General features: G+C 34.8%; 1 protein-coding gene across 1 annotated transcript in view; it reads right to left on the reverse strand.

Moving 5' to 3' along the window:
* The window catches only part of LOC108973621 (dnaJ homolog subfamily C member 16), a gene marked incomplete at both ends in the record, with an annotated part of 147,328 nt that overhangs the window by 101,848 nt on the left and 30,550 nt on the right, over positions 1 to 14,930 (reverse strand). Inside the window, 3 exon segments of the mRNA XM_018940999.1 lie at positions 4,324 to 4,538; positions 7,798 to 7,978; positions 8,874 to 9,020. Of these exon segments, the coding sequence (XP_018796544.1) occupies positions 4,324 to 4,538; positions 7,798 to 7,978; positions 8,874 to 9,020 (543 nt within the window).

Genomic DNA, 14,930 nt, shown 5'->3' on the forward strand with positions numbered 1-14,930 from the left:
AAATTTTATATAAATATTTCATAAACATATTGAACCTAAGTGAAAGTGAAATTAACTAATTTAAATTGTGAAATCGAAGTGCATAAAAAATTACAAATAATTAAAAGGGCGTAAAACGATAAAAAAAATAATAACTCCGAATAACTTCGAAGTTTTGTACGCAAAAGTAGTATAATTTAACCCAATTCTGCGATTCCTACCCAAGGACCCTCCAGGATAAAAGGGTAAAACCAGCAACTGGTTTTCAAAAACAATAATAATAAATTTAAATTAAATTTTGAAAAAAACGGATGGCTAATCCAAACAATTTAATGAGACCTCCAGTAATTGATATTGAAGAAAATCCCCACCAACGACAAAGACAGTTACAAAGATAAGCGACGTTTCAAAAGAACAGAAAAATTACYCAACCTAGCGACTTAACAAATGCCATTCGGCAAATGTTATATGAACAATTACCGATTTTATTACAACAAACACAAAGTCAAACATTTGATTTTACCAATGTAGAGTGTCAAGGAATTGACCAAGAGCACCTAGGTAATTTAGGAGAACTAGACAAAATGCCAGACATAGTAAAAATTTAAGTTTTCCGGTGACACAGCCGAATTTGGCTCATGGAAAAAAGTGTAGACAGAATTTTAGGAATGTACGAACACACAGTTGTTACGACAAAGTACTTTGGTATTTTGCATACCATTCGCAATAAAATAACTGGTAACGCAGACACTGCGTTAGAATCGTACAATGTAACTTTAAATTGGAGTGCCATCTCCAAATGCCTTACCCTACACTGTGCAGATAAAAGGGACTTGGGCACATTAGAGTACCAAATAACCACCATAGCACAAGGTCTGTTGAAGTATTGAAGTATTCCATCAGACCGTCTATAAACATTTATCGTTGATCCTTAATAAGATAGGCTGTATGGAATCAATCTGTATGGCAGGGAATCAGAACAATTAATGACCAAGCTGTACAAGGATAAGGTTCTTGACCTTTGAGAGCTTTCACGTCTTCTCGGCATGAAGGAGCCTGCTGATTTACCAACTGTATTGCATTTATGTTTGAAGTTGGAAAATCAAGCATACCGTACCAATCATGCGTCAAAACATATTTAGAAATCAACCACGCCAGGTTCCGACACCTCACTTTTCATATTTTCAAGCTAGACCACTTCTTCCACCTAGAATTAGCATWCCGCAAAACCCAACTATGAATCCCAGACAATCAAATAATTTTTTCGAACAACCACAACAAAGGCCATATTTTACAAATGTAGGTAACCAATTCGCACAGAACCATAACGTAAAACGAACATTATACCAACCATCTTGTCCTATGGTTGCCAAACCACAACCACGACCAGAACCGATGGACATTGACAGATGTATCCAAACTAAGCAGATTAACTACATGAACCGACCACAATTTGATTTAGGTAAAAGACTACCCATTCCCACAGCCGAGATAGCGAAACGACAAAGGAATTTTAATATTCAGACAGATACTTACCAACAAACAGGCACAGAAGAACCAGTAAAAACTATGACTGATTATCAACAAACTCTCTCAGAATAGGAAGACCAGATAGAATACTATGAAACACTTAGCGACTATACCGAAGGTATTGAAAATAGTGATCACGAACAGCAACTCCTTACTTCCGTACATCGAATGTAAGGTGAGAAGCGCAAATGCTTAAAATACTGATTGATGCCGGATCCAATAGAATTTATATTAAACCAAAATTTGTACAGAATCCTCTACAGAATGAAACCCCATTTAATGCGGTATCCGTAGGAGGTAAAATAAAAATAGCCCACTACAAAATGGCTAATTTGTTTAATGATCCAAAATCAATAGTTAAATTCTTTTTAATACCCACGCTCAGAACATTTTACGGAATATTAGGAAATGACAGTTTGAAGGAACTAGGTGCAATTATTGACACCGAAAGAGGTAAATTGTTCCTTAGAAACGGCATGAGTATTCCTTTAAAAAAGAAAAAGTTTTAATCACTAAATGCAATTATACCCATATTAAACTCGATGACAAACTGACCTATACCACTAACATTAAAGCCGAAATACGCACAAGTACAGACACACCAGTATGCTCAAAATTCTATCAGTACCCCATGGCTTTGAAAGACGTAGTCAACAAGCAAATTAAAGAACTTTTAGATAACAACATAATACGACCTTCCCGATCACCCTACAATTCACCTGTGTGGATAGTCCCCAAAAAATTAGATGCATCAAATACAAAAAAATACAAAATTAAACATTGTCACAATAGCGGAGATATACCAGACATTAACGGAGTACTTGCACAATTAGGCAACAATAAAATATTTTCTGTATTAGACATCAAGAGCGGGTTCCATCAGATCCTCATGAAGGACATTGACATAGAAAAAGAGCATTTCCGTGAATAACGGAAAGTACGAATTCACTAGACTCCCCTTTGGGTTGATGATATACTAAGGGATCACATAAGTAATATTTGTTATATTTACATTGACGATATTATTGTCTTTGGTAAAGTTTACAAAAAATCTTGACCTTATATTCAAAAGTCTAAATGAAGCCAATATTAAATGCCAACTAGACAAATGCGAGTTTTTCAAAAATTAAGTAGAATTTTTAGGRTTTTTGTTATCTCAGACAAAGGAATAGAAACGAATCCGGCAAAGGTAGAAGCCATAGCCAACTATCCATGTCCAAAAACTCTTAAAGAACTGAGATCATTCCTTGGACTATCAGGATATTATAGAAGGTTTATAATGGGCTATGCTGCAATAACTAAATCATTAACGACACTACTTAGGGGAAAAGAGGGACGCATATCAAAGAGTGCTTCATCTAGAAAAATATAATAATACATCTAGATAATGAGGCCAAGAAAGCATTTGAGCAGCTAAAAAATGCATTAATATCTGATGACGTAATACTACAATAACCCGATTTCAATAAAGAATTTACATTAACTACGGATGCCTCTGATCATGCAGTAGGAGCAGTACTCTCTCAATTTGACAAACCAATCGCGTTCATATCGAGAACTGTATCAAAAACTGAAAAAGGCTATGAAATAGCAAAAAAAGAAATGTTAGCCATATGTTGGGCAGTAAAGACTTTTCAAGGTTATCTTTATGGTGGTTCCAAAGTAAAAATTTATACAGATCACTAACCACTTAAGTTAAGTTCCGACAGAAATCATGAGTCAAACGAACAATTTTCCTTAATCTGTACAACCACAATTTAATAATATACCATTCTTTTAAAGCTACTTGATTCAAGTAGGAATTTGAGGAGGGAGAGTTAATACAACAAATATTTATTTCAACATGTAAAGTTGAATAACATAAACAAACATCCGCTGCAACTCCCAAAATAGATCGACATTATTGCTGATCAATAAATAATAATATCAACAAGAATAATCAACTTCAATTCTGGTGATCATTCAACATCCGTTAAAGTCTTCCGCTGCCGTTGAACCACAGCTAGCTTAGGGTATTTTTAAGATTCTATGTTTCAGTTTATTTTAAAAACTCAATTAAGAAGAACTTACATGAGTAATGCTACAATAAGATAAGAGTATTGGCTGTAGTTTTATAGTTACGCCAATGGAAAAGTACCAAAGTGGCGTGATACGCATGGTGTTATAGCTTGTTGCTATGCGGTGCTGCTTCATGCGAGAATGTCGACATTAACTCTCGCGGTAAAGAATTATCACCGAAGACATTTTCTAAAATTCTGAACGTTTCGGCACCTGAAATTCCGCACACAGTATTTAAAGAAACTTCGTTGTTCCTTCATCTCATTTAGCAATAAACAAAATGCTTTCTTAATTAAACGAAAATATCTTATGAATATACAGCAAACGTTATTTAAAAGTTTATAGATGTTAATAAAACTTTGGATTATTTTAGGTTACGCAGTTTAAACGATTTGAGTGAATCCAGATAGCTTAACTCAAAAATAATGTTCAGTTAAATATTGGTGAGCAATAATTGAATTTAATTGTCAAATATTTTATTTTTAGATTAACAACATTAATGGAACTTCGACTGAACTTAATTGTGATTTGGTTTATCCGCAGTTCAAATATTTTAACTCTAATTCAACTCAGTAGAGTTCATCACAAAACAAACACACTGAAATCCGCTTTCTTTATGTAGAGATAACTAGTATATAGTACAGGCATCGATATTTTTGCCTCTTCGTTCTGAATAAATGTATTTCTTATTTAATAATTGTCCTTTATATTAGTCCCTCTAACTAGAATTTAAGAAGCGAACATATATGTACCTACCTTCCATAACTTGTTGTGATGAGAGTCTCGGTAATGAAAGATATTGATTTGAAGAAATAATGTCATTTAATGTTTGAACCGGAATCTCAGGCAATGAAATCTTTGCTCGTGGTCTGCGGGAATCTTCATTAAACATTAGCAGTGTGTCGCGATTTAAACTAACCTTGAACAGTTTTTGAATTTGTTCACTTCTGCTATCATTCAAGTCAATGAATCTGTAAAAAAAAAAAATATAAATATGAAATCAATTCATGAGGGAAGAGCAATTTATCCAATTGCAAAAAATTTAGAACATTTATTTGAATTACACTGCTGCATATGACTGGGTATTGTACAAAACCAAGTTTGTGCTGGAGATTGAATCATAATAAAAAAAAATTAACCTAGAACTTAGACGAAGGAAAAAACTGAAAATTGGATTTTTGGCACATATTTTTTCAAATAGTTGCAATCGAAAACAATCATTCGTGCAAATCTTTTAGAATTGTATTTCAAAGACCTGTGTAAAATTTCATGAATATCGGTTGAGTAGTTCTCATTTTGCCAACCAACTTCAAAAACACAGTTTCGAGAAAACCGCATTCAAAGATGGGGCACCTTAGCCCAGCTAACCTAGCGCACAAGTTCTCAAAACTGTATCTGTGAAACTATGATTCCGATTGAAAGTTTATGACAATATTCTAAAGGTGTTATAGAATTTAATAAGACAAAAAATCGATTTTTTTTAAACCGGCAAACCTATGTAACCCTCTTACGAAAAGCACACATAGCATATACATAAATCGATTTTWCAAATTTAGGCGGTCAAAAATATTTTACAGAGTATTTTGCTTTTTTTAACTACACTGACGGACAAAAGTTTTGGCACAGCTGATGTTGGTTCCTTCAGTGCTCTGTAGTTCCATAAATTTAAAAGGTWGGTTCAAATAATGTACTAGTAATATACTCACCTTTATGTTATCTATCACTATACTTAATTTCATATATGATATATCTGTGGTTGTTTTGTTACAATAATTTAAATAAAAAGCGAATATATTTCAATGGACAAAAGTTTTGGCACATTTTGAATACGTATTGAAACATGAGAACAAAATGCTAATTTAATAACGAGTATTTAAACCTTTCATTTTAATAACTTCATTTAAACGATTTGGCATGGGGTGAACCAATTTTTTTGTCACCTCAGATCCAATGTTAGTCCATTCATACTGCAGTACCTCTTTTAATTGGCTTTTACTTGTTACGTTGTGCTTTTCWACCCTTCGTCCAAGTTCATCCCATAAGTGCTCAATCGGATTTAAGTCCGGCAATTGAGGAGGAGTTGCAAGAACGTGGGGAACGTGATGAATGATCCACATACGAACATCATAAGCTGTATGTTTTGGATCATTATCTTGCTGAAAATAGAACTGATTCCCGAGGTTCAGCTTTTCTACACTTCCTTGCAAGTTTTCTTTCAATATGTTCATATATACAGTTTTGTCCATTACTCCATCAACAAATACTAAGTTCCCAATGCCTGACGCCGCCATACATCCCCAAACCATGACTCCATCACCTCCATGCTTTACAGTATTACTAACATTGCTTATGTCAAATTCAGTATTTGACTTTCTCCATACCCGTATTCGACCGTCGCTTTGGAAAATGTTAAATTTACTTTCGTCTGTGAATATTACTTTGTCCCAGAAATCCATAGGTCTGCTTTTATACTCTTTAGCAAATTCTAAACGCTTCTTTTTGTTAGCTTTGCTGATAAGAGGTTTTTCAAGCTATTCTGGATTTATACCCGTTACGACAGCACTCGCCGCACTGTTTTCGGATGCACATGTTTATTTAATTCTTCCTTGAGGTCAGCAGTAATCTTTGTTGAAGTCAGTTTGGGATTTTTTTTTTTATTTTACGTACCACATATGCCTCCTCTTTAGAACTAAATTTGCGCGGGCGACCCGAACGTTCTCAACTCTGGAGACAACGAACATCTTTAAAACGCTTGATTATGCTTCGAATGGTAAAACGGCTTAACTTCATTATTTCACCAATATCTGCATAACTTTTGTGGGCGGAATGAAGATTTAAAATAATTTTTCGCTCCTCTGCTGTCGTTTCTGCTCGCCTCCGACCCATTTTACTGAATTGTAGTAATTAATGCACGCTGCGCAAGACTATATTTCACTATAAAAGTTAACGGTTTATATTATTTGGTACAGTATCATGTGGTCACTTGTTGTTGTCAGTTTTTTCCTTTTTTAAGCAAAATCAGTAGAATTATTTCCGAGAATTCTAACTGTGCCAAAACTTTTGTCCACAGAAATATATTCGTTTTTTATGTAAATTATTGTAACAAAAGAACTGCTCGCATTACATAAGTGAAATTAAGCACAGTGACAGATAGCATAAAGATGAGTAAATGACTAGTACATTATTTGAACCTTTCTTTTATATTAACGGATCTATGGAGAACTCTAGAAACCAAAACCCATATGACCCATATACCCATATGCCAAAACTTTTGTCCATCAGTGTATATGTATTATACCACTTGGTATTGTTCTTTGTAAACATGTTTATTATGCTTTATTGAAAAAAAACGCAATAAATTGAAAAAGTCAGAATTTTACAATATTTCTATTATATAAAAAAAAGATTTTTTATTGTATGTATTTCAAATCAAGAAACCTTTATTTTTGTGGACAACTTCACAACTTTAACAAAGCTAATCGGGTTGGCTTCACAGAACTTACCAAGGGCACCTCCACCGCTTTACCCATTCCTACGGACGTAATCGCTGGCAAGCGTCAATTCCGCAAAAGCCACCCGACTTTATTTTTGTGGCAACTTCACAGCTTTAACAAAGCTAATTGGGTCGGCTTCACAGAACTTACCAAGAGCACCTTCACCGCTTTACCCAATCCTACGGACGTAATCGCTGGCAAGCGTCAATTCCGCAAAGTGATCACAACAGCTGCCGCTCGCTTGCCAGCCGATGTGCAAAATGCGGAAAGACTGTGCATCACTTACTTTCACCGATCAGGAGGTTCAACGTGTCACCAACAAGGCAAAATTGTCAAAATCCATTGGCCCTGATGGAATTAACATGCTACCTCACCAAGCTACTCAACCTGACTCTGACTCTTCAAATACCCGATGTGTGGAAATCGGAAAAGTGGTCTTACTACTGAAATTGGGAAACCCACCAACAAAGGGGGGTCCTTCGTGACATAATACAGAAACTTCAAGCCTAGGTACTCCCGACCTTCACAGGAAACAGTTTTCACAACACATTAACAAACTGGACAAAGGAGTACAGACTTGACCTTTGCTCGTGCTCCTTTACCCTATATCTACATCGATTAGTTTTAGGTGATAAGTAGGTACAGGTGAACAAATHTATAATAATCTGTAGCAACTGATTGTAAGAGTATAAAAAAATTATTCTTTAATTTTTTAATGACGGCGGTAACAACTTACCCAAACGCAACTCTGTACTGGAACGAGTATGCACTTATTAAATACCGAAGTCTCGTTTTATTTCTCGGTTCCAAAATTAGAGCTCGTACTCTATTGTCAATCCAACCTCCCAAAAAATCTTCCACATTATTGTCATATATTCTCTGAATAATTGAATATGGCATTTTTTTTCTTATAAATTCTAAAATAGAAAAATACGGGTTAACATTTTGGTGCTATTAAAGTAACCATGACGTCCAACGTTCATAGAATACAAGGTTACGACCACTTTGAAATCATATGATTGATGACGAAGTTGATTCAAAATGGTTAGTTACCATGGTCTTTTTAATATGTTTCTGTTATTTTATCTTTGAAACTGCTTAAAATATTAATCTTGAAAAGCTGTAAACTGACAATTTTCTTGTAAGCAGTTAAAAATAATTTCTATCATTATTATTAAGTGTAAAAGTTTTACATCTAAAAAACTAAAAAACCCAAGAACGAAAAAAATTATATAGCTGATGATCTTTTTTCTCAAATTCGTCCTACTTTAGGTATGACGATGTAGGGTTTTTTTCATGATGCCAAGGTTTGCCGTAACCTTGTACTTATTCTATACATGTTGGATGCCTTCATTCTTCGACGTAGATTTTGAAGAATATACTAATAATTTCAATATTATGAACAAAGTCGTACTCTTATTAGCTCATAGTAGTAGATTAATTACTTTTTAATTGAAATTTCTAGTTAAAATTCAGATATGAAATTATAGGGTTTCAAAACGAAATGCAAACACAACATTTTGATTTAATGATTATTTACAAAGTGAACGTCAATAATAATTTCTATTATGCTAACTTGACGTTCACTTTGTAAATTTAGTGTTTAGTTTAATTTGGATCATTGATTGAAGCACGTTGTGTACGTTATAAATACTTTGAAAAGTAAACTCAATTCTTTTATTTAACTAAAGCTTAATAACAAAAAGTTCACACAAAAAGAACACAACGCTACCTAAAGAAGGGAACATAAAACTCAATAATTTTTTTAATTTTAGATAATTTTTTAATAACGCAACTACTTAATCAATTTACCTTTAATTTTAGGCAGAGTATAAACATTTTCACGATATATGTAGCAGTGTCCACCCAGAATTAGAACCAAGCTTGGTATAGAGCTCACACCCGATTTTTTAACTAAACCCGGCTCGTATGCAGCATTAACTGCTGCAAAGTTAATTCCTAGAAAAATATCAGATAAGATAATGATTATTAAAAGATTTTCTGCAGCTACATAAACGTAAAATTTTATGCGTATTTTAATAACAACCAAGTAAGACGTGTTGCTTCTGTTTAAATAAGCACATGAGACTAAAGAACCAATTCTTTTTTACATGCTTACGGCTATAGACAAAATAACACAAACAGAGCTAATACTCGTGTATTGAAAGCTAAACCATGTATACAGACATCTCGAAATATTTAAGGAGTCATAGTGTGGTGTTATTGATAAATTTCCCCAATAGCGAACTCTATGTAAAAATTCAAGAAAAAAAGAATTTCCACTAATGAATACAAAAAATAAATTGATAACAGCAAACATATACTTTCAATAAATTAGCTTCTATATGAATAAGTAACTTTCTGAAGATAAATGAATTAAAATTACAGTTACAAAAAGAAACTTTTTAAGAAATATACATATAATTGGCTTAATTTTGTACAACAGCCGTAAGATCGAAATAGTTCCACACTTTATATATACATATATTTTTCTAATATTTTTACATATATTTAAATATGAACGCCGCTGTTCCCGTTGTTTGAAACCATAGCTGTAAGATGAATTGGTGTGAATGTATCCGTACGAAAGCGTAGTGAAAAGTAATGCTCAAGCATCGTATGTGCATTCGCATTGCAGTTGAGGCGAAAGTGAGTGAAATGCAATATATTAATATATAAAATATTCTTATATTATAACCAAAAACGTCAAGAAACAACAGCGACTAGAATTTGTAATACCGGTAATTAAAAGAAAAGTATATTATATAGTTTAACTAAATTAAGCAAGTGCATCCTCAGAACAAAGAGCAACCGTGAAAGGAATCATCAAGCAGCACGGATAAAGGCAGAAGATGCGAGTTTTCCATTCATACCGCGAGCGATCTGAATGATTCAAGCATGGAAATAAACTCTGCTAATCGAGAGCTCTATGTATGTATGTCAAAATTGTTGAAAATATTTTCCACTTGGTGCAACACAGGCAGAAAATTATTTGCAACAGCTGTAAAATATATCAGACCAAACCCCGTGTTTATTTTCGTGCAATGGCATGCAAAAACATAATTGCAACCCTGTTTTAGGTGTCATTTTGCATAAAGACATATTACGCTTTTAAATTGTTGAAGAAGGCAAGTTTTAAATAGGTTTTATAATTTCTACTTAAATTATAAATATTTGCTAGAGTTTTTTAATAAGAATGAACACAGAATGTGCGCCAATTCACAAGGGTTATTATCAATAAATTGGCCGAATCAGCCATTCATATATCACTAGATTCTGCAATGGATGCCCTATTGACCTTGCATATTTCGGTATAGGATTTTTGCATTTTCTGTCATCGTGCAATTTTGCAAGACCATTGACAAAACATTTGACTGATGTCGAACTAGATGATATTATATATGTAAATGGAGATAACAGCATGTTTGTCGATTTCCTAGCACTAATCGCAGTTACAATCAAGAAGCAGTTCTTAATGCCAATAGTAGAGGAGTAATTGTCAAAGCTTAGAAGTATATTTTTCACAACCCTTGATATGACGGCGGCGTCAAGACGTTATAAGCCCAGATCGAGAGAAAATTAAATCTATTGAAGCTTTTCCGCTAGGGACCAACAGTTACGTTAAAGCCAAGCAAATGTGCTTTAATAACGAGAAGGGCAAAGTTCTTAGGACCTGTTATTAGTCAAGACGTCATAAGTCCAGCTTTCTAATCAACCAGTCATTATTTATTCGATCAGACGAGAAGTCAGGAAGTGTATACTGATGGCAGATCCATAGGGTTATCAAGGGTTATGTTTCTACTAAGGCTATAGTGGGAAGCCGGTAAACTATCACAGCAGCCGAAGCGAATTATCCATACATGAACTGGAAATTTTGGCTTTTGATTGACCGCTCCATTTATTGCACGAACTGATAGTAATGCGGTGGCAACAACTAAAGCTAATACACCACTTAGACCACGCATTGCCAGATGGCAGTTACGACGCCAGGAATTCGACTTTGTATGCAAACATAGAGTGCAACTTCAATATGAGAGTTTAAGACAAATCAGCAACATTAATAACATGAAAATAAATACAGATGAAGCACCGACTAAATACATGAAAACTAATTATTCGATGCACAACAACCGTTTATTCCGTAAGAACAATAAGATGGTAAGTCTTTAGTTAAGTCATGTCACGACGACAGTAGAGAAAACATTACACCGATTAGGTAAGTACTTTTGGTTTCCAAGTATTAAACGGTATGTAAAATCATACACACGATCATACGATAAATGTTGATTAAACAAAGTTAAAGATGGAAAAGYCAAATATGCGCGTAAGCGATACTTTGCCGATCCCAATAAGACACATCTTTATTGACCATGCGGGAGCATTTCAACTATTTCATATAGTATATACAAGTTAGCACCCCATAAATTCAAAAAGTATCATATGATGCATTAATATCATATGATACAAAGTAATGCAATATGACACCACTAAATCGCTGAAAGTGCAACACGTATAGTGGCAACCTGTGGGAAGCGCAGTGTCAGCAGCTTCATACCCGTTGCAGCGGCAAACATAAGTCTAGTGTTAAGTATAATTAATTGTAAATTTTAGTTATTTAGTGTAACTCAATAAAGGAGCATAGCTCCAGGAAAATATTTTTTAAATAAAAAATAACAAAGTTTTTAACTGGCGCCCGAGCCGAGGGACCAGCGTGTCGTAAAGTAAGTAACCTGAAAATCAAGAAGTAAGGTTTCGCGAATGCCGTAATAAATAATATAAAAGCCCGAAAATCAAAAAGTACGGCTTCGCGAGTTTGTGGAAAGTAAAAAAGGTCTGAACAGCAAAAGTAGGACCCTACGCGGGATAAGAAAAAGGCGAGCGGATACTTAGCGACAAGGAGGACTGACCGATAATAACGTCTAAGGACCCCAGTACAGCAGGAAAAGSATCATCTGGAAACGTTTAACAACTCAGAGCCCCAGCGCTGGACATGATTAGTTTATTGTAAGTTTATTCTTAATATCTCTTTGTAATTGTGAATGATTGTGAAARGAATAACATAAAAAAATTATTTAAGCATTGTGAAATCAAAATATACTGCAACAAYATAATAATTCCAATTTTTAAAATACTAATTATTTAAAAATTTATATTGTGCGAAGTTATTAAAACTAAAGAAAGCGGAAATCTTCCCGCAGTGAGAATGTTGATTGTAAAATTCTATTGAAAAGAAAACTATTATTTTTTCGGAAATCGAAAAGAAAATATTGTTTATAAATTCTATTAAAAACAAGATATTGATATTAAAGAAATCAGCTACCTAGACGATAATATTTATTGGGAAAAATTCTAGTGAAAAACAAAAAACGTAATCAAAAAGTAAATCGAGTTATAAATTTTATCGAAAAGAAAATTCATTAATATTAAGGAAACTATAAAACCCGATTTTTACTTAATTGTAAATTTCAAAAAAAAAAWTTTTTTTTAAATAATATAAAAAATGGAGGAAGAATTAGTTCACCAGTTAAACCAGATTAGACTAAATGAAAACCCAAATACCGAACCTTTTACCTCCCAATCCGTACCTATGAGTAACGCATTTATACGAGAAATAGCACAACAAGTCGCGAACCACATGACTAACAACCCAGACCCAGAGTATAGGGACTATCGCATGACWGTGAATACCACTAACGTGAATGAAATTGACAGAATACCGGACATGGTCAAATGCCTAAGAGAATTTTCCGGACGTCCTGGAGAATTCAATTCACGGTGTAAATCCGTAGACAGAATTCTAGAAGTTTACAAAAACTTCCAGGACACCCCAAGATACTTCGGAATCCTACATACCATACGGCATAAGATTGTCGGCGATGCCGATACGGCCCTGGAGTCCTATCGAACTCCACTGGACTGGACACAAATTAAAAAATGTCTGATGCTTCATTACTCAGACAAACGATACATCGGTACCCTCGAGTAAGAACTGACAACACTAGCTCAGCGCCACGATGATATTCCCACTTTTTACCAAAAGGTTTATCAGCACCTCTCAATGATACTATATAAAATCGCTTGTCTCGATATGAACGAAGAATCTCGCAAAAGTATCACACATACTTATCGAGAAAAAGCCYTGGATACATTTATTCGCGGACTTAATGGAGACCTTCCCCGCCTCCTTAGCATACGCGAACCAACATCCTTGCCGCAGGCGTTGCATTTATGCCAAAAGTTAGAAAATATGACTTTCAGAATGCATCATGCACATAATGTGCAAAAGCCTAGCCATCCACCGCCGCGACCTCCTCGACAGAACATGACATTTAACCACAACAGGCCCTTTTATCCCGAGCTTACATATTTCTCTGGATATAGGCAGAATCCTGGACTAAGGACAAACACCTTCAATCGACCATTAAATCACTACCCACAAATCGCACCTCAAAATTACCGCCCTCAACAACAGGCTGCTTCACCTAACAATTATAACTATAATAGATATAATCATCCCCAAAATAACCAAGGGTTCCGGCCGAATGCTCCAGGATTTGGTAACCAACCGAACTGTTATAATAATAATAGACCCAATTTACCTCAAAAACCACCCATACCAATGGATGTAGATAGATCTATACAGTCCAGAAATTTTAATTACCAAAACCACCCGAATACCAACCAAAATAATTACAATGCACAGAAGCGACCACTTTCTGCACAACAAGTCCACTCACCGAATAAAATAGGCAAAGAAATTTTTATGCGGATACCGAACCAGCAGTTAGCAACTACGAAATACCAAATACGAACCAAATCAACTAACGGAAGGAAATATTAATTTCATTAATAATAACGAACAGCAACAGGACGATCAAGAATATTACGAACCCGATACGATTCATTTTTTAGACTAATGCCGTCCTCACTACCTTATTACGAATTCGTGACAAGGAGTGGACACGCTCTAGATTTTCTCAAAGATACAGGATCCAACAAAAATTATATACAATCTACTAGGATCAGGAATCCTATACCAAATGAAAAATCGTTTAAAGTCAATTCAGTGGCTGGATCCATAGAAATTACGCACCACACCTTTATAAACATATTTGGACCCCACGTAGGGAAGATAAAATTCTTCATCTTGCCTACATTAAAATCATTCCACGAGATAGTTAGCAATGATACTTTAAAGCAATTACAGGCCACCATCCACACCGATAAAAATAGTATGACAATTTTTCCCAATCTAGCAATTCGTTTAAAACAACGAGTGTCCCAAGAAGTCAATAATGCTGAAATRCAGTTGCCCCATCTCTCTGAACAACAGCGACGAAAAATAAATAATATAATTGCGAAATGCCCTAACCTTTTCGCAGACCCGGACGAAAAACTCACCTACACGACAACGGTGAAGGGAGATTTTAGGACAGTTAGTGAAACCCCAGTATACTCGAAACCACGAAAATCACCACGAAAAAACACGAATTTCTCCGATTGCCCTTTGGGCTTAAAAATGCCCCGTCCACATTCCAAAGGGCACTTGACGATATCCTCCGTGAACATATTGGAACTCGCTGTTACGTATACATTGACGACGTTATTATATTCGGAAGAGACGAAGAGGATCTTTTAAGAAAGTTAGAAAAGGTTTTCGAAACGTTGGAAAGAGCCAACATAGAAATCCAACTAGATAAATGTGAATTTGCAAAGAAGGAAGTAGAATTCTTGGGATACGTAGTCAGCCCTGAAGGAATAAAAACAAACCCTAAAAAGGTAGAAGCAATAGCTCAATTCCCAGTTCCGCGCAACCTAAAAGAGTTAAGGTCATTCTTAGGAATSTCGGGATACTATAGACGATTTATT

The sequence above is a fragment of the Bactrocera latifrons genome, unplaced genomic scaffold (assembly GCF_001853355.1).
Source record: "Bactrocera latifrons isolate USDA-ARS-PBARC rearing strain unplaced genomic scaffold, ASM185335v1 scaffold_494, whole genome shotgun sequence".
NCBI classification, from domain to species: domain Eukaryota; kingdom Metazoa; phylum Arthropoda; class Insecta; order Diptera; family Tephritidae; genus Bactrocera; species Bactrocera latifrons.